The sequence below is a fragment of the Daucus carota genome, chromosome 3 (genome assembly GCF_001625215.2).
Source record: "Daucus carota subsp. sativus chromosome 3, DH1 v3.0, whole genome shotgun sequence".
NCBI classification, from domain to species: domain Eukaryota; kingdom Viridiplantae; phylum Streptophyta; class Magnoliopsida; order Apiales; family Apiaceae; genus Daucus; species Daucus carota.
In genome coordinates this window covers 45,918,742-45,942,424 of record NC_030383.2, presented here as the reverse complement: position 1 = coordinate 45,942,424, position 23,683 = coordinate 45,918,742, and the positions used below count along the sequence as shown (strand labels likewise).

At 31.6% G+C, this 23,683-nt stretch overlaps 2 protein-coding genes across 3 annotated transcripts; both read left to right on the top strand.

The window, feature by feature from the left end:
- The first annotated feature begins 11,059 nt into the window (after positions 1-11,059).
- Positions 11,060-13,323, top strand: LOC108215316 (calcium uniporter protein 2, mitochondrial). Its single transcript, XM_017387765.2, has 2 exons — positions 11,060-11,730; positions 12,573-13,323. The coding sequence occupies exons 1-2, from the start codon at positions 11,107-11,109 to the stop codon at positions 13,083-13,085; spliced, it is 1,137 nt and encodes a 378-aa protein (XP_017243254.1). The 5' UTR covers positions 11,060-11,106; the 3' UTR covers positions 13,086-13,323.
- A 4,345-nt stretch (positions 13,324-17,668) lies between these two features.
- On the top strand, positions 17,669-19,185 carry LOC108211178 (uncharacterized). 2 transcript variants are annotated; one of them, XM_017382704.2, is made up of 2 exons: positions 17,669-17,829; positions 18,326-19,185. In XM_017382704.2, the coding sequence occupies exon 2, from the start codon at positions 18,363-18,365 to the stop codon at positions 19,032-19,034; it is 672 nt and encodes a 223-aa protein (XP_017238193.1). In that variant the 5' UTR covers positions 17,669-17,829; positions 18,326-18,362; the 3' UTR covers positions 19,035-19,185. The 2 variants fall into 2 exon arrangements, with proteins under 2 accessions (XP_017238193.1, XP_017238194.1); XM_017382705.2 differs by having other exon boundaries at positions 17,675-17,829; positions 18,335-19,185.
- The last annotated feature ends 4,498 nt before the right edge of the window (positions 19,186-23,683 follow it).

Below are 23,683 nucleotides of genomic sequence, written 5' to 3'. Positions count from 1 at the left end.
CTTTCACCGATGAAAAACTCTGAATAATTTATTTCTCTTAATTTGTACTCATTTTCTCAATAATATCTCCCACTGAATCTGTTCTTAGATATTGGATCCACTCAATTATCAAAACTTTGTTTCGGTGATACATCAATTGAGATGAGTTGATAACGATTTAGGCAACTGCGATTCAGTTTTAACCATTCCGTCTACATATATTTATATTCGGTAAGATAAGGATCGTGTGAATTGACACCATGAAAAAGGTATGAGTTCAAAATCTTTTGTCTTAGTGCTTTTAATTATATTTGTCTTATTTGTCCTTTGTTTTTGGTTATATATTTCATAATTGAATTTCGTAATTCGTTTATAACTAGATTTATAAGACTTGTTGTATCTTTAGTTTTAATTACTGTGTTCTTGCGAGGGAGTGCCATAGTTGATGACTTTTATATCGTATACTGCGATTTTGTTTGTGGTTAATTAACGATTGTGTCATTTTAGATGACACGGTTTTGGTGCATGACATAATCTTTCGTACTTGATTCTTTCTTTCCTTCTTTTTTTCTCCCTCTTTATTTCTTCCTTTTCGAGAATTTTTGTCTTTCATCTGGGTTTTCTTTTCAGTCATTAATGTTTTATTAGCTAAATTTTTGGGGACATCTCTGCATGACCTTTGGTTAGTCGGTAGACTTTTTTGAATGAAAGTTCACCTTTCTTCTAAGTTTCGCGGATTTCGTTTTTCTTTCGAGTGTTTTTTTTAAGACATCAAAATTGTTATCTAATTTCTTGGGGGACGTTTCGACGTACCTTCTGGTTAGATGAAAGTTTTTCATGTGTGAAAGAAACTCTTCCGATCTTTTCGGTATTGTATCTGTATGTCGGTACATTTCATTGAAGTGAAAGTCTTTGGGACAAAAAAAAACTAAATTTGCAAACAAAAATGTTTAAAAACTTAGATTTGAAAAACGAAATGATAATAAAAGATATTCGGTACATTATCAAATATAATAAATTAAAATAAAGAAGTCATTATTCAAAAGAAGATTATTCAAAAAAAAGGGGGGATTTCCACCGGGAAACCGTGGAAGCACCGGCGGGGGGAATGTTAATTAGGTTCAGACTTCAGAGAGAAGAAAATTAATTGAACGAAATTGGAAAAACCCACGCGTGTCTAATGTTAATAGTATTAGACACGACCATAAGTAAACGTCCTTGTTTGTACGCAGATCTGTGGCATGCATTGATCTATAACATACTTGCATGTTACGTATTTATGTGCGTGGTTATCGTGGTCAAATGCATTAGATATTTGTTTTGTATAATATCAACGTTTTTAATCATAAAGTGCTTATTTTTCAGAATTAAAATGTGCTTTGATAACTTTCAGAATTATCCAAAAAAGTTACTTTCAAGTTTCTTGCTTTTTATAGGTACCCCTCTCTTCTCTCACCTCAAACACCCCCCCCCCCCCCCCCGGCGCCGCCGCCGCCAACGCCATCGATCTTGAGACAACTGAATACGCAGATCATCATTTGGCTTGAGGTTTGCTTTCGAAATTTTACCATCATCTTGCTTAGTTTTTTGTTGCTTATTCATTGTTGGAGAACTCTGTTGTCATTCATACTGCCACCAAGAAAATTAGTTAATTAAGATATTACAAATACTCCCTCCGTCCCCACCAATCAAAACAGAACGATCTGGCAATTCCAAACCCCCACCAAAATCATTCGACCGAGTCAAGGATTGCCAAGGGAGTGGAGTTTGCGTTTCTCTATACATCAAACCGGGTCGAATTTACGAAAAAAGAAGGACATTTTTAAAGGACAGATCAAAAATTTGAAGACGACTCTTTTTGTGTGAATATACTCCACAAAACTAAGGTGTACTTTTTCTAATTCACCATGTTACTTGTTTATATGATCTGTTGGTAATTTAGATTTTGCATCAGATCTTAATGTCTTTACTTTATAAAATACTCATTGCAGTTTGTTATTTGTTTGCGTAAAATTGTATTCTATGCCACTACGACGGGTTTAGTGTTAACATGTTGTTTATTACGAATTTTTAGATATCGGTTAGATGACGGTGGTTCTACGGTGGTTCGCGGTTGTGATTTTCTTGACTAAAATTATGGCTTAATTTACGATTTTAGTTTTGAAGTTTTGTATTTAATTTTTTGATTTTGATTATCTGTATTTAATTTCTTTAATTATTTTGTTTGTAATATAGGCAAATTGTTTCATGCAATTTTTTCTTAATTAGTGTTTGGCTATTTTTAACTTTTTAAATTTTGAAATTACCCTTTTTAGTAATTGTTATATTAACTATATTGATTAATGTTTTGCATAGATTTTTGAACTTTGTATAATAGTTTTAATTTCCTTATTTAGTATCTCCTTTATCCATTATAGCTGGTTCTTTTGTGTTATGGAAATTTTTTGAAATTTTTGTATATGTCTTTATTTTCATTTATTCAGTTATGATGTTAATTGTGCCTTATTAATGGTTTTTTTGTACCATTTATGGGAGGACCATGATTGATGGCATATTTTTGGCTTGTAAGAGGCAATTTTGTGCCACCTTGTTGGCTGCAATTTTGTGCCACCTTGTTGGCTTAATTATTGGATATAATATCTTTTATTTTTCTATAATATATATAATCTGTTATATATATCGATTTATATTCATCTGTTTTTCTTTGTTTATATTTTCAGGATGCTTTAAAGAAGACGGGTTTTTCTTTTCTGACATTAAAGTTTTATTGTCTAAATTTCTCCGGTCATCTTGCATGTCCGACGGTTAGATGATAAGCTTTTTTGAATGAAAGAATTATCACGGTGAATTGCCGAATCGTATTCGTTGAGATTCATTCTCATTATAAAAAAAAATGTGCTTTGAAAACTTGTACGCACGGATAACAGAGTTTTTGGCAGTCGATTGCCGGAATCTTTTAAATAGCACGTCTATTCTCAGCGGTTGTATAAATATTTAACTGTCATCGATTATAACAAGATCTAATATATAGTAACACTTTTTAATCGTTGGACAGTAAAAATGTGCTTAATAAATGCTGGAAGAGTACTCGTCCAGCAGTTAAAAACCTCTAGCCATATTAAAAAAATATTATAATATTGCCTATTGTATATTCACTCAACCACAAAAAACTATATCCCAGCCAATTATGTAAGAGACTGTTATCCATCGATTACATGGTCTTCAATTCTATATATTATTTTGTATACCATTTATAAAAGCTTGTTGGATCCAAAGATCATTACGCTAACTAATTAGTTGAGAAAATATGATTATATTAAAATAACTGGCCCAACTTATATTTTTTTACGCCTAATAAGAAGAAAAAGTATTGTTATGATACACGGGACTTTTTATTTACAGAGTATAATAGAGAGCACATCTCACGCATCGCACGCAAAGGAATACACTGATCCCACTTTTTTACCCTCGTTGTCTTCGGATTCTTCTGCTTCGGGTTCAACTCCAGTGGTGCTCGTGTATCCAGACGAAAGAAGTGTTCAATTATTTAATATGCACTATTAATTATATCCATTTTTCGGTAGAAGGATAAGGAATAAATTCAGAAACAAACATTATTATCCAAATTTCAACCATAGGATAGACAATAAAGTAAATTATTTGTGGACCATAAATACAAGAATATAAGCTAGAAAATAATTGTACAAATTTGCTTGTGCCCTTTCTTTTTAAGCTACGAGGATGCAATTGGTTCTGGGACATCCGATGCTCTTTGATAAACTTGTAGTAGCTCATGGACGGCAATAATGCCCCGAGGCTTTGGTGGTTCATGTACGCAGTTCGATTTAAAATTATTCTTGTTCGGCACTGCCTCCTGAGGCCAGTTAAAGACTTGTATATAAATATATGTGTGTCTTCCGAAAAATAGAGTTTACTATTGGGTATTGACTATAGATTGATGAGAATTTTCAACTTAAATACAAATTTATTAGAGCATATGTAATGAGATAGATAAAATGGGTAGTTAAAATAATGCCCTAAAGCTCTGGTTTTCAAAGGATGTTGTAGAGTGAAATCGATCATCAAAATAGATAGAGCTCGTCTCAAGTTTCGATCTGGTTACTCATACTCTTAAAACGGACACCAGCAACATGATCAAAAAGTTTTTTAATCTTCAAAAACTCAAGAACACAAAGAAAAAATACGGATATCAGTTGTATTTTATGTGTTTTTTAAAGGAAATATACGAAATAAATACGGTCAACTAACGTTTTTAACATTTAGATGGACGGGTTGATAGTATCGTTAACGGATCATAAACTGAGTAGTACCACTTCTAAGTCAAAAATACGAAATGGTACCATTTAGAGAAGCCAATTATACAACGGTATCATTCATAATTTCTCAATTTAAAAAGCGCTTCGATATGCACTCTTTGATCATATTCTGTTCAGTTGATTGTTAAAGTTAACGGTTGTAGGGGCAAAATAGTAGTTTCTTTTGACACATTTTCAGCAGATCCAGGTCCCTGTAACCGTTAACTTTACAAGTCAACTAGACAGAATATGGTCAAAGGATGTATATCGAATCGCATTTTAAATTCTAGAGTGTGAATTGATAAAAAATATTATTTAACATCAAATCGAAAAAGCACTTAAACTTGCAAAGTGTAAATTACTCGTAATAAAAATTAAGAGAAAAAGCCTCGGTCATAATTTAGAGCTAAACGAAGATAAAAATACTCACCGCCTAAGCAAATATACTCGCTGACCTCTGTTATTGAAATTATGACCCAAATCATTAAAACGCACCACGTCCAGTAATCGGCCATTCGACCCTCCGAGTCAAGAACGATACTTGTATGATGTATCAACATGTTTTGATACTCCAAAACCGACAGAATTACCATGAACTTCCATGTGCTTTTCTTAAACAACAGTATTTGCACCGTCATGTACATATACATTACATATATTTTTCAATTTCACAATGTCAATCACTTTGATTTTGTCCCCGTATTTTAGAATATACTAATAGAATGTTTTTTGTTAATTATATCTTCAAATTCCTTTTAAAAAAAATTAAATACAATGACATGAATTATGAAAAGAATAACAAATTTAAAAAATATATATAGTCATTAATCTTAAAATACGTTCACAAAAATCAGAATGGAAAAATACTTTGAAACATAAATAATATTAATACTTCATAATTAGTAGAATTAACAAAAAATATTCACAGAGCATTATCTGTTCCGACATCAGACATCAGTGAACCAGCAATGGACCCCCGTTTCCCGTAAAAAATAACCAGTTTGTGTGTTCATTTATCAAAATCAACCGTTCTTAAACAACTCACCTCTCTGGACTGATAAAATAAACAATTTTTTCTCCTGTTTTGTCCGCCCCTGAAGGGCGTACAGAATACAGAACAGTACAGTGTATTCTCCTTCTATTTTGCGTTGTATTATTATATTATTATCATAAAAGTATAATATCAATTTATATTATAGTATAATATCAAAATATATTATTATATATTATTATATATTATTTATATTTTGTTATATTATGGCCTGTTCGGAAACTTTAATTTCATTTGAAAATTTGGATTTGATCAAATAACATGTTTATAATTATATCATATATTATATTATATTATATTATCGAAATAATATACGTGTCTGATCGTATTATAAACATAGAGTTAAGTTAAATGGAGACCACATTTTTTTCGGAGACCCGGAGACCACCTATGTTCTGCTAGTAAAATAATTCATAAAAACATTGCAAAACGTATAGTTTTGCAAATCATGTGCTACGAAATCATTATTTCATTTAAAATCTTGAATATCATATAAGTTTTATATATAGAGCATTACAAAATGTTTTGTTCTATGAAATATGTTTAGTTTGCAGAACATTTATTCAACTTGCAGAACATATATAATCTATTTATTAAACATAGATGATCTTCAATAATTTTAATAAATACATGATATTTGTAGAACATATTTTGCAAAATAATATATTTTATAGTGTTTTAATTGCAGAACATACATGGTCTCCGAGGTCTCCGATTAAATAGCGGTCTCCATAGAACTTTTCTCTATAAACATATTAGGAAAATCTATATTCATTTTGTACACAACGTAATAGAATATAAGAGTTTTTTTTTAATCAAAATATAAGAGTTAAAACTAATCGGTTGAAATATCAATTCAATACTTATCAGGGCTGTCTAGTTTGTGGGGAGAGAGAAGGAATAAGATGAGACGTGCATGGCTGGGTCTTAGGAGTTGAGAATTGATTGGTTTTTAAATAAAATAATGGTAAAAATTAAAGAAATATTAATATTATATCATCAATACCCTTAGTAATAAGCGAAACCACGTTTCGGTGTAACATCGGTACTAGAGTATTAAAATTTGGTCATCATATATTATATTTAATTATTATTATTATATCATTATTAAACTACTTTTAAAAGTATTATACTATTATTAAAAGATATAAGACATATATATTAATGACGATTTTTTTTACATAACGATTATTCATAACATAGAATTCTATCCCAATATAATTAAATATTTTAATTTTTAAAATCAAAACAATTTAACTTAAAAATTAGCTCTATAAAATCCTTATAAAATAAATATGAATTCTCTATAAAATTTCTATCAAATAAATATAGGGAGTCAACGGATCTATTGTGCGGATCTGAGAACATAAAATAAATTAAATATTTAAATAATGATTTTTATTTATAAAACATATATAAGTTATTTAACTTAAAAAAAATTTCAGACTTCTATATTAGTTTGTCATACAAACAACTAATACTTTTACGTTTAAAAGAACTCCAACCCACATTAAAATTACCTATTCTAACTATAAAACAATTACGGATTAAATATATGTAACACAAATTAATTACAAATTATAGATATATCGAACAATTTAACATAGGAACTAACCGTATAGAATTTCTATCAATTAAATATGAATCAACTCAATAAAATTCATATCAAATAAATATAAGGAGTCAGCAGAGTTTTTGTGTGGATATGAGAACATAAAATAAAAAAAAGGCTAGAAAACTCTATTATTGTTTTGTTTTATTGTTGTTTCATTATTTATTGCGAATTTTATCAATAAAATATATTTAAGTTGTATAACTTTAAAATATCTTTCGACTTCTATATTAATTTGTCAGACAAACAACTACCACTCCTAGATGTGCAAGAACTCCAACCAACCAACATCACACATACCTATTATAAGTCTAAAAAAATTAAATTTCAAAAAAAAAAAGTATAAAACAATTACAATTAAATAACATTACACATACTTATTATAGATCTAAAACAATATAAATGATTAATATAAATTTTAATTCGTTCCGTGCTCTTCAGAAGATTGCGATAAAGATGAATAAGGCGGTGGTAACACTGATTTGACAAACATAAACTCGAAGAGAACGAAGTCATTGTTCATATTGCAACATATAATAAAAGAATCGAAATACAAGACATCCGTCAATTTGATATAAAATTAGTTTTGGAAAGTTAATTAACTTTGTAAAACTAAAATATTAATTTGTCAAACAACTACAACACCACTCTTATATTTACAAGAACTCCAAATATAATCATATATAACGTTTGACTATTAGATTGAATATAACAATTATGACTTAAAAAATTAAATTTTATTCGAGATTAAAGACGCTATAAACGAACTTATATGTGTTGATCTTGAATATTATTTTCACAATTCAAAAATCATCAAATAATATAATGATTTTACTAAATAAAACATATTGTTAGAGTTAAGTTCCATAAATTCCACATTTAAGATGTAGTAAATACCGGTCATAATCTTTTAGTTTAGTCGTAAATAATATTTTTAATTATTCAAATTTATATATAATTTATCATCTTTAAGTAGTTTTAAATATAATTATCAATTAATCATTGACATTTTTCAACTCCAACAATTATTAAGATCATTATTCTCTTATGAGTTATATTTTAGAACATATACAGTGTTTAGTGATTTATAAAATAATTGTTTTATTTTTTGATTGCAACGATTACATCCGAGAATATAATCTGCAGATTGTCGGATGTTTACAAATATTGTAGACTAAACGAATTAAAATTAAAACGAATAGATTATTTTTAAATAATTTTGGACTCCAATACTATTTATTTTGTGAACTTCATAGAACGGGGACTCATATTGTTATGAAATAAATTTAAAATAAGATCAAATTTTAATATATAGAAAGTCTTCTTTAAATAACAATAATTTAAATATTATTTTAAAAAAATAATTTAAATAATTATAATAAAAATATGATAATGTTATTAAAAAAACATTAACCCTCCAATAAATAATAAGTTTTAAAAATTTATTTAAACCCGTGCTTGGCACGGGTCATCAACTAGTATTTATTATGAGTATACCAAAAGATAGAAAATAATCATAAATTGGGAGCCGCATGGGCCTGTGCTGCGGCACTTGTTGCACCCTCTCAAAACCGACCCTTATACTTATAGAAATGTTTAAATACAAGATTTTTAGTCGATCAGAATATAATTAATATATTTTAAAAAAATTAATAAATAAATATTTAATAGTCATGAATTTTTTTTTTATTTATTTATTTATTTTTTTTTGTCAGGATCTACATACTCGTAGATGAGTTGTATCATAGATACAATAACTGCAACAAGGATTTCTTTCATCCAATAAAGTTTATCATCTAACCGAAAGATACGAAAGTATCTCCGGACGTTTAGATAATAAGACTTTAAAGTCTAAATAAGAAAACCCATAAAGTCCCCTTCCATGATCCTGAAAATCAAAACAAGCAAAGAGAAACATAAGAAAGATAAATTAATGGAGTAGAAAAAGTATATATATTAGGAGAAAAAATTAATCCAATTATTTCATATAAATCTTAACAAACACATAACATCTTATTAACAAAAAGTTATGAACTTAGAAAAATATGAGATAATAATAAAAAAATTAAAAGTCTAACCAAAGCGAGAACTTTGGTTAGACACACAAGTACTAAAATATTCATAAATCATTCTAAGCTTTTCTTATGAGAACAATAATAACATAAATTAAAAATTTCATATTTTTGTCGGTAAATTAATCATTCTCGTTTCGATAAAAATTATAATATAAAAATATATTACTAATATTTAACCTCTAAATTGCAAAATACGAACATTAAATTATAAATATAATAAAATAAATATTCCATAAGTAGTACATATAAGCTTACTAGTAGTATTTGATATTTAGATTTATATATACACAAAAATTAAGATAGAGCTAACAAGCGATAAGTGCAATTTAATACAATGAATAATACTCTAAATAATTATCAATAAAATAATATACTAATATATACTAATATACTAATATACTAATTTCTCAAAAATAAAATAATATACTAATATATACTAGTCATCAAAAATGACCCCAAAATACCTCTTATAGGCACAATCATGCCATCAATTATGGCCCCCAAATGGTACTCAGACTATTAAAAGTCACTAAACAAGCCATAAGGCTTGACTGCATATATTAAAAATCATTTATGAACAATAAAATTATATGATATTATTTATTCAAAATTCAACATGTATTCAAATTCAAAATTTAAAATTTAAAATTCAAAATTCAAAATTCAACATGTATTCAAAATTTGAAACTTAGAAACTAAATAAAAGGAATCTGTTCCCAAATTAAGAAACTAACTGATTACAACATATAAATAATAGTTGACCGACATTTAACATATTTAAATAGCAGTAAATACACATTTAAAACATATAAATCATAATAATTTCTTGCCTAAAATATCATTATTAGCATAAAAGAAAATAATGCTAAATTTTTAGTATTTCCAAAAACCATGATATGAAAATTGTAACAATACTTGAGTAGAAAAATAAAAAACCGACACGACCCGATACCCAATACGGTCATCCCAAACATCAAACAAACAAAAACCAATCAAATACTTAAGTAAAAAATCCAACCGCTGTAGGCTTTTGCCGGTGGGAAGCATGAGAACCAATTGATCGATATATACAAATATTTGAAGACTAACAATTGTTTGTCAAAAATCAGTAAAATAATCATAATAAAGTAATTAAAATGCATGCATGTAAATTACGAGTGATATAAAGAAAGTGATGGAATCATCGCTTGCCTTGAGTTGTTGAAACGAAGCGGCTTTGACAATCACATGATGAGCAATATTTCCATCGGCGCTATCTCCGACCAAAAAACGTATGAAAGTTGTTTGCACTTGTTGACCATGTGAAGGATGCAAAATATACATATCTAAGGAGAAACTCATGATTGAGAGACGACCAACCATAATAATAACAAAACCCGTGAAAGACTAAAGGTATAGTATGTCCATTCATTTTTTTGAACTTGACCCCGTGTCAAGCCAAAAATTATATCGGATTCTTGTGTAAAAGTTCTGAAGGATCACCAAATGTGTGCGGAGATTGAAGAGAGAGGAGAGGGGCGGGGAGGGGGAGAGAGAGAGGTGGAGAGGGGGAGAGTGATAATATCTATCTGTTCTTTATTATCATCTAAAGCTCTACTTTTTATTATTCTTTCACTTAATAGTCATGAATTTTTAAAACACTGATGCCACCTATTTATTAATAAATCATCTATCCTTTCAAAAAAGAGAGATCATTCTAATTCAATTTTTATCCACTTACACCGTTCAGCCGTACACGTGTGAAACAGTCATTACCAAGGCTACCAACCATGTCTATAAAATCACTTGTCCAACAATCCAACGGCTCTACTTCATCCTGACACGCTGTTCCCGTACCCGTGATGTGGCGCTTTTATCCCACCAATCACTCGCACAAACGTTGGTTGTGCGAATATTAATTTGAACCATGGAATGGACCTCACTAGAATATTCCCCAAAAAAATTAATTTCTAAATTCCATTAATATTTTCTTAATTTAATTTCTTTTTTTAAAAACGTTCTTATCGTTTAATCTCTCTTCTAATCCCGTTCCTCGAAAACTGGACCTATATAAACCCCTCTTCCATTAACACAATGAGTCTCAATTTTGTGGCGATTCGTGCGCGTTATTTCTTTTACTACACACAACGAAACAAACCTATACACACACCTATAGATACAAACCTTGATAAATCAATGGCGTTCAACAAAATGTTGATCCAACGTCTGTTTAATATATCCAAAGTGTCGCACCAGACGCTGACAAGCTGCCGGATTTCATCCTCCGCCGCCTCGCATTTACCTCGAAATGAGCAGGCGATTGATCCCGGAGACAGTTCGATTTTCCGGCGGTTGATGCGGTCTCCGGCGGCGGAGATGCCGTACTTCGCGGCGGGGGAGAGGCTGATTGAGAAGCTGCGGGGAATGGAGATTGGGAGGGATCGGATTCGGCTGGACGGGTTGAGTCCACCGGCGACGGCGGCGGCGGGGAGGTTGACGGCGGAGGACGCGAGGAAGCTGATGAAGGTGGCGCAGGTGGAGATGGTGAAGGAGAAGATGAGGAAGAGTGGGAAGAGCTGTGTGAGCTATGATGAATTTGTCAAGATTTGCGTGGAAGGCGCGTGGAGTGAAGAACAAGGGTTCGAGATTGCGAAGATGCTTGATGAGTCAGGGAATGTTCTTGTGTTGGACAAAGTTGTGTTTCTTCGTCCTGATCAGGTATAATTTCGGTTCGATTCGATTCTGATTCTTTTTTTAAGTTGTTATGAATTCGAATGTTAGATAATTAGATATGAGATTGATTAGAAAGGGGGATAGTAGTGTTAATTGAGGAGTTTTGTTGATTTTGGAAATTTGAGAAAATTGAAAACTAATGGTTTTTTTGTATGATGTCCCCTGGGATGTGCTTGTTTTTTTCTCAACAGGGAAGAGTCACATACTCATGAATGTTGTTACTCCAGATCTCTATAAGATGGTGACTCTTTTATAGAGTTTGTCAACACCCCAAAACTTTGGAGAGGATTCATTTTTACCGGCTAAAGAACCGAAGAACCTAACAAATCCCCCTCCTATTAACAAAACTTGCTTACAAAATCTCTGCCTTTTTTCTTTGTGTAGAGAGGGTTCCCTTTTTTTTTTTTTCAATTACAAGATAGCTATATGATATTCTGATATTTGCAATAGAAGATTGAGTTTAATTAGGGGGTTTACAAGTATATATATTTCCTGAAAACAAGTTTTTTTTTTCTTGTTTGCTAATAGTTGGTGTTACATTGGAGTAGGGGGGAATTCAGAATAACCAAGTGTCTATTATCCACAGGGTTACCCATTTTGCAGTATTGTGAGAACATAGTCTGTGTTTTGGTGAAAACTAAAACATTTCTATAAATAGTAGTAATGTTTTATATTTTTTGCAAGGCTGGGGTAGAATGTAGGGAGATTAGCAATTAGGTATTAATGGAAGGAGAGTGTATGCCTCTTTTGGAAGATCCATATAAGTAAGAAGTGTAGTGGGGGGAATTTGTTTTACCACAATGTCTTGTACCGTTTTTCATTTCCAGGTAGCAAAAGCCATTCATGGCCTGATGCCGGTACCTGTAGCCCACCCAGAGGATCCCAGGAGAAAGGAGCTTGAAATATTAGAGGAGGAGAAGGCAATTATTGACAAAAAGGCAGAATCATTGGTTCGTAGGGAGCTCTGGTGTGGGCTTGCCTTCCTAATGGTTCAGACAGCCGGTTTCATGAGGTTAACGTTTTGGGAACTGTCATGGGATGTCATGGAACCTATTTGCTTCTATGTTACATCAATGTACTTTATGGCTGGTTATGCGTTCTTCCTTAGGACGGCCAAGGAGCCTTCTTTCGAAGGTTTTTTCCATAGCCGATTCAGCACCAAGCAAAGGAAGCTGATGAAGGCCAACAAATTTGATTTGCAAAGGTACAATGAGCTGCGAGAAGCTTGTTATCCTCAGCCATGGCCAAGGGAAAAGTCTGCTATTTTCGGAGTGCCTCATGATGATTACAAATCTAAGAGCATGGAGAGTCCTGCTTCACAACAATATAACCTCAGATAGAATATCATATCTAACAAATTATCAGGCAAAAGAAAAATGCCATACCCTATTTTTTTTTTTTTTGTTATGTTCCTTGTTGGCGGCTTCTGTAACATTGATCCAGAGAGGAATTATCATTTGCTAAGTATGAACCTTATTAACATTTCCCCAAGATGTGTGGGTGATTGTATGCACAAATATACTAATACCAAAACATGAAGTTGCTAATGGTATAGCAGAATATTACCCTTTGTTTTCATGTTTCAAAACTACCAGATCATTGTTGTACCAGTTGCTCAGTAACTGTTGTCTACGGAGTTGTTTACCAATGGGTTTTTTATGTTATGATAAGAAATGTTAAGAGGAAGTGAAATAGTTTCACCATGTTTTCTTTGTCAATTTTGATTAGTTCTTAAGCATGATCCCCCTTAATTTTTACTTGTATTAAGAATATATTAAGCAGTTTCTAACTTCTTAAACCCAGAAGCCGGACTTTTAATCTCCGCCGAACACCCCCTTCTGCTAGACGACTTGACCTTGTTTGAAGCTGGAGAAGATGACACCATTTGGTTGTCGCTTTCCCAGGACTATCACCTTCCCAAGTTATTGCCTACTGACCTGGATTTTTTTAGGTGTTTGTTGTACTAGTTTCTTCAAAGACTTTCTTTGAATTATTTAAAAATGATGTAATCATTCTTGACTTGGGGTGTATAATTGGTACACGAATCCTTCTCGTCCCTTTCGTGTCTGTTTCTGCATGTAGTCCAGGTTTAGAACCCGAAACCAAGCAACCATCACCGTTCAATGTTCACCTCTAGCTGGTCTTAATATATAAATTTAATAAATAGCTGTTAACCATATTAATAATTAATAATAAATAATATATTTAGGTACTGCAATGTACGTTTATTGACTGTGACAAGCATGCCCTCCCATTCCAAAGGCTGGCCTAGGCTGGCAACTACACGTTTATCACGTAGTTGCATAATTTCATATAAACAAACGCGTGCAAATAAGATTATAACGTGTTTCTTCAAAAGACGTTAGCCTGGTGATGACGACGACAATTATGATCATATGGATTACTAATTTGGTTAAAGATAATAATAATACTTAATATGGTTGGATTTATGTTCATTTTAATTCACATTTGCAGAGGACAAGTGAAACTAGGCAAAAGAAGAAATTCTATCGAAGGTGACAATGAGTTTTATTCACATCTCTGTTAATAGCTTGCGTTTTTTATGAAAGTACAAACTACTCATGCATATTACCTTGACATGTTTATCTATTTCCCAAAAAATTTATCCAAAATTAATACACTCCTAAATAAGTACAATCTGTAATGTAAGGTCAGTTTTATAAGATCAATTTTATGATACAAATCAAGATACTGTCCGGGTTTTACTTTTTTTTTTTTTTGTTTCTGTTTTTCCCTTCCATAAATTAACATTATTATCTGTATTATATTTTCTTTGTTTTAAAAAGCTATCTTCTACTTATATAATTTCTGGAAACTTATTTGAGAAACATGAGCAAATATGGTTTTTTATTTAAAATAAACAGATTAACTATGAACCCCGTCTCCAGAGTCCAAACAACTATATATTCAATATTTAATCATTCACTACATTTTTATTAAATGTGATTATTCATACTTCGTCCCGGCCCTCAAGTAGAAAGTTTCTTCGTTGAATCGTTAACGCTAAATTTTTATAAAACTAGCACAAGCTAGTTAGCTCCAGACTGATAAGAATGACACTCAAATGGCCAACTCTTTTTGTATAATTATGATTTGTTATCTCTTAGCAAGACTTCCGTGCTGCCAATTTAGCACAACACTTCTATTTTATGCTCCGTTTATTATTCTAAATAAACAAAATTAAATTGTGCCTACATATCCTATATTTCATTTCTATCCTGTCCAAACAAATTTTCATCTATATCGGGATATATAATATGTACTATACACGTACACATTATGCTTCTGACTTAATTTAGCTCGTTGATCAGTAGCTTGATTGCGAAGTGCTAACAAATTGGAAGATATAGATAATGTTGTTAGCTCTTCGTTTCATAAATAATCATAGTTTCGATCACAATCTTATAGGATAAACACAGAACTAAGATTTATACATGTGGAGATTGAGAGAGCAGCATAAATCATTATTATACTTCGTGCTTATTTTCAATCTAGTCATTTAACTTTATTTATTTTTGTGAGAGTCACTTAACTAAATACTATGGTTAGAGCAAGCGCCCTCCTATAGCTCCAAGTAATCTTGCAGAGAACATCCATGCAGACCGTGACAACGCGGGTCAAATCCCGGGTCATTTTCGAAAATAAGGTCAAGTCTCGAACTTCAAATCCGAAAATAAGTTGAAATAAATTGGCTCAACCGCAACAATTTAGATAATTCACAAGCCCACCACAAGCTCCCAAAAGATCATAATTTGTTAGTGCAATTGGTAGTAGTACTTATACTTATAAACTGATCAAATGTCTCCGCTCTTCTCGTCTCGATGTGAAACTGGAATGTTACACAGACATCCTTAAATTAATGCATGAAACTACGGTACAGAAGTCATAGAAATAATTTAATCTTTTTATTTCAACATGGATCCAAGATTATATAAAGACAGCAAAATTTCAAAATAGCTTAAGTAGATAAATGTTGAAATACTACCTAAAGACCATATTTAGCAGTTAAATAATTGTGAAAATGTGATATCTACCTGGCATGTTAGTTTTAATTTGTGGGAGTGTGAATAAATGTTACTCCCTCTCTCTCTCATTTAATTTTATACGTTTTTTTTCACTGCTCGACACGCACTTCAATGCTCTTATAAAATAGAGATCTATAATTTATTTTTTAATTTTTTTTTTCTGAATAAAAATATAACATTCAAACTTTTATTTAAAAAAGAAAAATTTTAAAAACAAGTTATAAACTATAATTTACAGGAACATTAAATTCCATGCCGCGTCTGTCACCCAATATATATTCACGTGGACGGAGGGAGTATGACCTAAGAAAACTAGATCATGTGTACAGTGTTGATGCCACTTCTGATTGAGTATTGAATATGTAAATGATATGAGTGGTACTGCCATATTGACATGCTAGTTTGAAATGATTTGATGGACATGTTATAAACGCAGTATTAAACTCAGTATTAGAGCATGTTAAATCATTTTCATAAGAAAAGTTGGCATCTAATCTAACATTAGCCAAACACAAGCACCTGAAAAAGAAATAGTCTTGATAAACGTTTAGAATAATAAGCGGTGCATAAAAAAAAGTGCTGCTAAAAAATCATTTTATGCGGTAAAACTGAACCCAAATAACTTCCACGAACGGTGTGATTAATGGGATTACTAAGAAAATGACCACATTCACAATTTGAAATTCTGAATTTTAAATAAAATTCATGTTTCTAAAAATTATCTTGAAGAGTATGTTTGTGTTCGCATGAGCCCCTCTCCTTACGGGCGTAAAGGCACAAAATGACAAAATGAAAAGAAGAAGGCCCAAATAACACAATTCAAAATAATGTTTTTTGGAGCAGCACAAATGTAGTAGAAACTCAAAACTGTGTTCTGTTATTAATTGAGGTGACATGTACGTGGGCTCTGTATGCTTGGGATATATCTTATTGGGCTTATGAACTATGTATGCCTAAAATCACCTGATTCGGCCAGCTTGGGCATTTTGCGTTGGACTATATTCATGTCTTTTTACGGGAGAGAGAGATCATATACTCTTCGAAAACATTTTTAATTTCAAACCATCTTCAACCAAAAGAACTCAATTTTTAAAATTTTTAAGAGAATTGGACTTTTTATAATTCGAATTCTTTTTATAGATTTAGAACGAATTCGGAATATTTGGATCCAATGTCAGAACATACTATTATACTACCAACGAAGAAATGTTCGACAATTTAATCTTAAAATTTTAATCTATATATTTGATTATGAAAAAGATGCTACAATATTCTATCATCCGTCGAAAAACTAGACATCATATTCAATTGAGATTTTAAAAAAAATTATTCATGAAATTCGAGAGTATAAAAATATATCAGAATATTGGAATATACAATTAAAATTTCAACTTATACTACAAGATCTGGCAGTATTTGATAAAAAATTTAAATTATGTTTAAAATCTGATAGTATTTAATTGAGATTATTAAAAATTTATTAATATATGATTTTATTTAAGTGTTGACGAAATTTTTAGAGTTATTAAAATGATAGATTTTATAGGATTGTCCAGTCACTTCAACTTCAATGTATTAAAGATATTTGAAATTTTATCAAAATTCATGAGATATTGAAATATTATGCTTTCTACATACTCTCGACAACTCTACAAATTTATTGAAATATCAATTGAATAAAACTGTAAATAACATAACAGAATTTATTTATTTTTGTCGAGAAACATAACAGTAATGATTTTTCTTCTCTCATGCTTGTTTTCATTGGATTTATATATGACTGGTGTCTGGTTGTCATTTTAAAGTACTCGCATATCTTCAAAAAAAAAAAAAAATGCTCGCAAAAAATCTAAAATAAAAATGAATATGCTTAAATAAAAGTGGTAAAACATGGAGAATGAAAAGTCAAGCTCGCATTCTGAGAATAAAACGACTGAGGAAGATAAAAGTAAGAAGCGATCCTAGAACATTCGGCTCTGTTATATATGTTGTGTGTATGTATATGATCACCTACCGTCTGTAATTTCGGTTCATCAAGGTAATCATTTTCATCCTATTTCATCAATTTCAATTTCAGTTTCTTGTTATCTTTTATTTTATATACGCATCTATGTTGGTGATAATAAGTTGGGGTATTTATTTCTTGTGATTTTGATTATCTTTATCATGACTATATAATCTAGAATTTCGATTTGATTGCGGTTAAATTGGATTTTCGGGTCCGATTCGGGTTTGCTTTGTGTTGGTCTATTGAGTAGATTAGAGTTTTTTTTAAATTAGATTTGATATATATACAATTGGCGTTTAATTTGTAGCATATTCGAGGGATTGGGTTTTCGGGATTGGTACTGAGCTGTGTTTGTTTCAGTATTTGGTTCTTAGATACTTTGCCTGTAACTTGTGTTTTCGATTAAGCATATTTGAGGGATGAGCTATCGGAATTTATTTCTTATAGTGTTAAGAATAGTAATCTTGTACTATAAAGGGACTGTTAAGTTGCGATGACGATACTAATTTTGGGTTTTTTGTGATAGCCTACTCAGGAACCTTAGTTTTAAGTATTGTGATTAAATGGCAAATGATGTTGAGGAGTCGAGTAATAGGCCTCCTGTAACGCCGTCTTCTACGGAGAATGGCAACATTGATGCTGGGGATTTTGAATGCAATATATGCTTTGATTTAGCTCAAGATCCAATTGTGACTCTTTGTGGGCACCTATTTTGTTGGCCATGCCTGTATAGATGGCTCCATCATCACTCTCATTGTCAAGAATGTCCAGTTTGTAAGGCCCTTGTGGAGGAGGATAAGTTGGTTCCGCTTTACGGGAGAGGGAAGACGCACACTGACCCTAGATCCAAACCGATTCCTGGGACTGAAATTCCTAGACGGCCAATGGGGCAAAGACCCCAAACTGCACCTCCTCCGGAAGCAAGCAACTTCCCAAATGTTGGTTTGGGTCACATCGGAGGTTTTGTTCCCATGGCAACTGCAAGGTTTGGAAATTTCGCGTTTTCTGCTGGTTTTGGTGGATTATTGCCATCTATTTTTAATATTCAGGTTCATGGTTATCCAAATGGTACTGGGTATGGTGCGGGTTTTCCCCATGGGTTTTCTGGTGGGTATCACGGGTTTCATGGTCCTAGGGCTCCTAATACAAATCAAGCAGTTCGGGAAAATAATGTTTTAAAAAATGCCTTTATTATCGTTGGTCTCCTACTGATATTTTCTTTGATTTGGGGCTGAACATAGTGTTGTGTTACAATTTTAAAGTCTGTAGAATTGTCTAATCATGTTCTGTTCCTAGAGGTTGTTCATATAAAACTTTGTCTATGTTACTGTCAAAACTAAACAATATCCATTAAGCCATGCAATAAACTACTTGCTTTTCTTGAGCTGTGCAACTGTTAATGTTTTTGTTCTGGTGATACTTCTGTTTGCTGTAGAAATTAAACCTTCTTCTTCGAGTTATAATGAGCCCTTTTGCTTGACCACGATTCCTAGTAAAATTTTGTCATGCCTACAAGTAATGTCACCTTTTACAGTTATATTCTTTTTTTTTTTGCCAAGTGACTTTATACATTTTGCCAAAAGGGGTTGGTTCTTACAGTGTTATGCCTTATACAATAGATTAGGGATGGAAAACATAATAATACATGCAAAATGGTTCGCTCTATATGTTCAGAGAATGTAAAGCCTTATACTAGCCATCCTGTTTGGTTGTGGAAACTTATTATGTACTGTCGTACTCCTTCAGTCCGGTTTTTCTTGTCCCCCTATTAGATCCTACCTTTTATTCAATCATAATAAATAAGCCTTATGTTGCTAAAAATTTGTATTGTTTCTTTAGAAAAATTAACAAGTTAAACATTTAATTTACCATATTAACTTAATGTGGACAACATTTTTGGGACAAAGAAACAAAGAAATGGGGACTAGAAAACTGGGATGGAGGGAGTACAATCTAAGCATGAGAAACTTTGGATTCCGATCATTGGGCAATGATACAATTCAACTAAATTGATACGTACACCTTAGAAGATCACTTAATTTTTGTCTAAAAATTCTGTCCATTATCAGACGGCATGAAGTCATAAACAATTCAGGTAGTCTCTTGTATAGTTGTATTGTTTTATCATTCTTTCGACTTCTAAGCTTCTTTATAATGTTCTTCCATGCTCATATCTGTTATGAATGTTGGCACGTCACCAGTCACCACTGCAATATGGATTTATTGTAGAGTTAGTTTCCTCTTCGATTGTATAATTTCTGTAATTACTTTATTAACAGGGTATATTAATTATCAACTGAAATAGAAGATTCATATTGTGGGAAAGGTTTCCAACATTATTATATATCCCTACCTTAGTTTTGGCACTCCAGACGCTTTTAACTGATGTAACAAGGGGATAATTATTAAGAGCAAGCAAGAAGGATGATTAAAATTTAAATGATACATGAGCTTATCTATATTGTTATTCGGATTTTACCTTGTTTGTTTGTAATAAGCTAAATTCCAGACTTAGGGGACTGACAGAGAAGGTTTATGCATCAGTTTCTTGTTTCGTGTTATTGTTCAATACCTTGATAGGTAATGTAGCATGAGTTTTCGCACCGACTGTACACAGAAAAAACACTGGACAGACATTATAATGGGGCCGTTTGGTTGAGCTTAAAATAAATGTTTTTTGCTTAAAATAAAAAAATGAAATAGAAGTCAGAAGCAAGTTAAGATTTATAAGTGATTAAAGTGTTTGGGAAAAAAGTAGAAGTCGTGAAACAAAAGCTAGTATTCTTAACTTCTTTTATGTGCTTCTTGACTTTTTACACAAACGGTACGAATAAGTGCTTATAACTTAAAAGCCCAGAAGCTGGGCTTTTAAGTGTTTGTCAAACACCACCAATATCAGTTCCTACCAAGATTAGTACTTCAGGCCCCAAAAGTGAGAGAGCCAACTACTTTTTATAAAAGTTGTAGAAGAGGTTAACCACGTCTGAGAAACAAGACAGGTAACTTACCTTGGACTGTGGTCAAATTAAAAAGCACTGGATCATATATAATCTGGAGGTCCTGGTCCTTGAAACTGTTTGTTATGGAGGGTTTATCCAACAAACAGTTTTAGAGAGGTTAGATCTATATTTTATCAACATTTTATTAGAGGCTCGTTCGTGTTGCCTTTATGTTCTTAGCACCTTGCAGTAGGGGTGAGCATTCGGTTCGGTTAACCGAAAACCGAACCGAATAACCGGAAAAAGTTCGGTTCGGTTAACCGAATTAAATAATTCGGTTCGGTTTTCGGTAGGAAAATTTCAAAATTTCGGTATTTCAGTTTTTCGGTTTTTAAACTACGGTTAACCGATAACCGTTCGGTTAACCGAATTGTTAATACTTAATAAATTATTAATATTTTAATTAATACCATCTAATTATCTATACATAGAATCATTCAGTTTAAACTTTAAAACCAAAATTGATTTGAAGCTCGTTACATGAACCGAAGCTTCTTCACTTCAATCTCCGCGTCTTGTAAGATTTTAATTGTTAATCAACTAATCAAGGTAAAATAACAGACTCTAAATCATCTTTAGTCCATGAATCATCTTTTTGTTTGTGTATATATATTTGGGTTTGTGTATATATATCTGGGTAACTGAGTCTGTATGTTAATTAGGTTAGTATGTTGATATTTGGGTTTGTGGATCTTTGTGTGTATGTCAGTTAGATTACTTGGAATCTTGAATCTGATATTGAATCTTGGAGTCTAAAACATCTGTTGGCTACTGCTACTCCTTGCTCATGTGCTGCACTCGATGGAAATAACCATTAGTCCAGAGAAAGTGTATGGTATGTGTTACAGAGCTGCATCCAAAGTCTATGCTTATATTTTTCGGTTTTAACATTTCGGTTAACCGAATTAAAATTTGGTTCGGTTCGGTTTTTACCGAATGCTCACCCCTACCTTGCAGTAGCCTTCAGAACTCATTTTTACATGCCTCCCACAACATATATCTATTTCAGTAGTCGATGTTTCCTTGTAATTGCTTTGCTGTGTAACGAGTATCGATAGTTTCAAAGTATAGTAAGAATAGAAAATTGAAATCAAGTCAACACAATTGAGATGGGTTGGGGTCCTTGAGGAGTTGAAGAGAAGAATAGCACGTTAAGTTATAGTACTTGGATCCGATGTTCCAAATGAAGGGGGATGAGTAAAATGTCAGGTAGCTCATAGCTGACTACTGCGCTGACTCCATTTCAGTCCACAAACAAGTCATATTTTAATAATTCAGCTATGGAGAACCACAGGAGTGGACTTCCTCTATTTTCTGCTAACAACTAGGAGTGGACTTCCATGCTTTAAAAGTTCGATATACAGCAGATCTCTGACCGAATAAAATATATGCTCAACATATATGGGGTTTGGGAACAATATGTACCTCTCTACAGTTAAAGAGTTGTGAAATATGAAAACATATTCATTCATTCGCCTTATAATAAAATAAGTGTTTATTATATATAGGTAAAAAGTTATTTAAAAAATTATGTATGGAATTTTTTGTGACATTTACAATTAATTTTTGATATTTACAAGTAATTTTTGTTTTTGTTTACAATTAATTTAATATAAAAATATTAATATATTTATCTTTTAAAGTTCTGCTTTATATTTTTGTGAATTCAAATTTTGAAAATAAAAATAAGTCTTTATATTAATACTTTTGTTTGTAAAACGAAAGTTGAATTATAAATTCTTCGCATATTTTTGACTTGTAAACATTTTTTAATTTATAAACTCAAAAACGTAGATTTTGAATCTAACCAAACACCATCGTTATATTGAAATACAAACATCCAAACAGTGTATCTAATTCTAGAATCACTGAATATTTCTCCTTACAAAATGCAACATAAAGTTGTAACATATGATGAACAAGGTTAATGTACACTGCAATCTGCAAGCTTGTTCTTCCAAAAAAAAACATGTTCGAGTAATTTTCTGACGTTGCGAACCATCAATCTCCGGAACAGAACAACCGGTTAAGACGAACGATATTAAAATCACCATGTGAAATATGAAATATGAGAAAAAATCATCAGGTGCTCGCCTAGATAAAATATTCATCTATTATTGCTCCGTTTTTATTGTTTCATTGTAACTTGTAAGCCATTATTAATAGAGCATGTGATTTGCACATGCAACCAATAATTCTATTTTCACATGTTGCAGTCAAGTCATTATCTGTTATTAACTTCTTTTTTTCTTTTCTTTTTATCTGCTTCATTAAATAAGGGGTTGGGTCGTAACAGTCGCGGATAGGTTGTACCACAAAGTCTAATCTACGTTACAGTACTAGTTTGTCGATAGCTCAGTGGATCAAGATATCTACTTTATAGCATGCTTCGGAAAATAAACGCAATATCGATATACAAATCATTTTTCCAGGCTTCAATTCAAGTGAAACCCGGAAAATTATAAAACCCAAGGGTTATTTACTAAATAATAGTACTACTTTCTAGTTTCTCCCATCTATATTTTTTGGAATTTAATTTGAAGTGTTTCTCCAAATTTTTATTTTTATAAAGATGGCACGTCTTGATTTCTTGAATTAATGTTATCCAGTACTAATCTATTTAGCTTTGCTTATTTCTCTATCGATTTTTATAGGGATAAATATCAAGTTGGTGACTCGTTTCGTCCAAATATATCAATTGAGTGACTGATTCCTAAATTCACTCAAATGAGCCACTCATTAGAAAAATTTGTATCAAAAATATCACTATTTCGTTAGTCGAAATTTTAGAAGTACTATATATTGAGTTTCGCACATTTTTTATTAATGGTATTACATCTAAATGAAAGATTCGGAGTTCTAGTATTTTAGATAATATTTTTAGA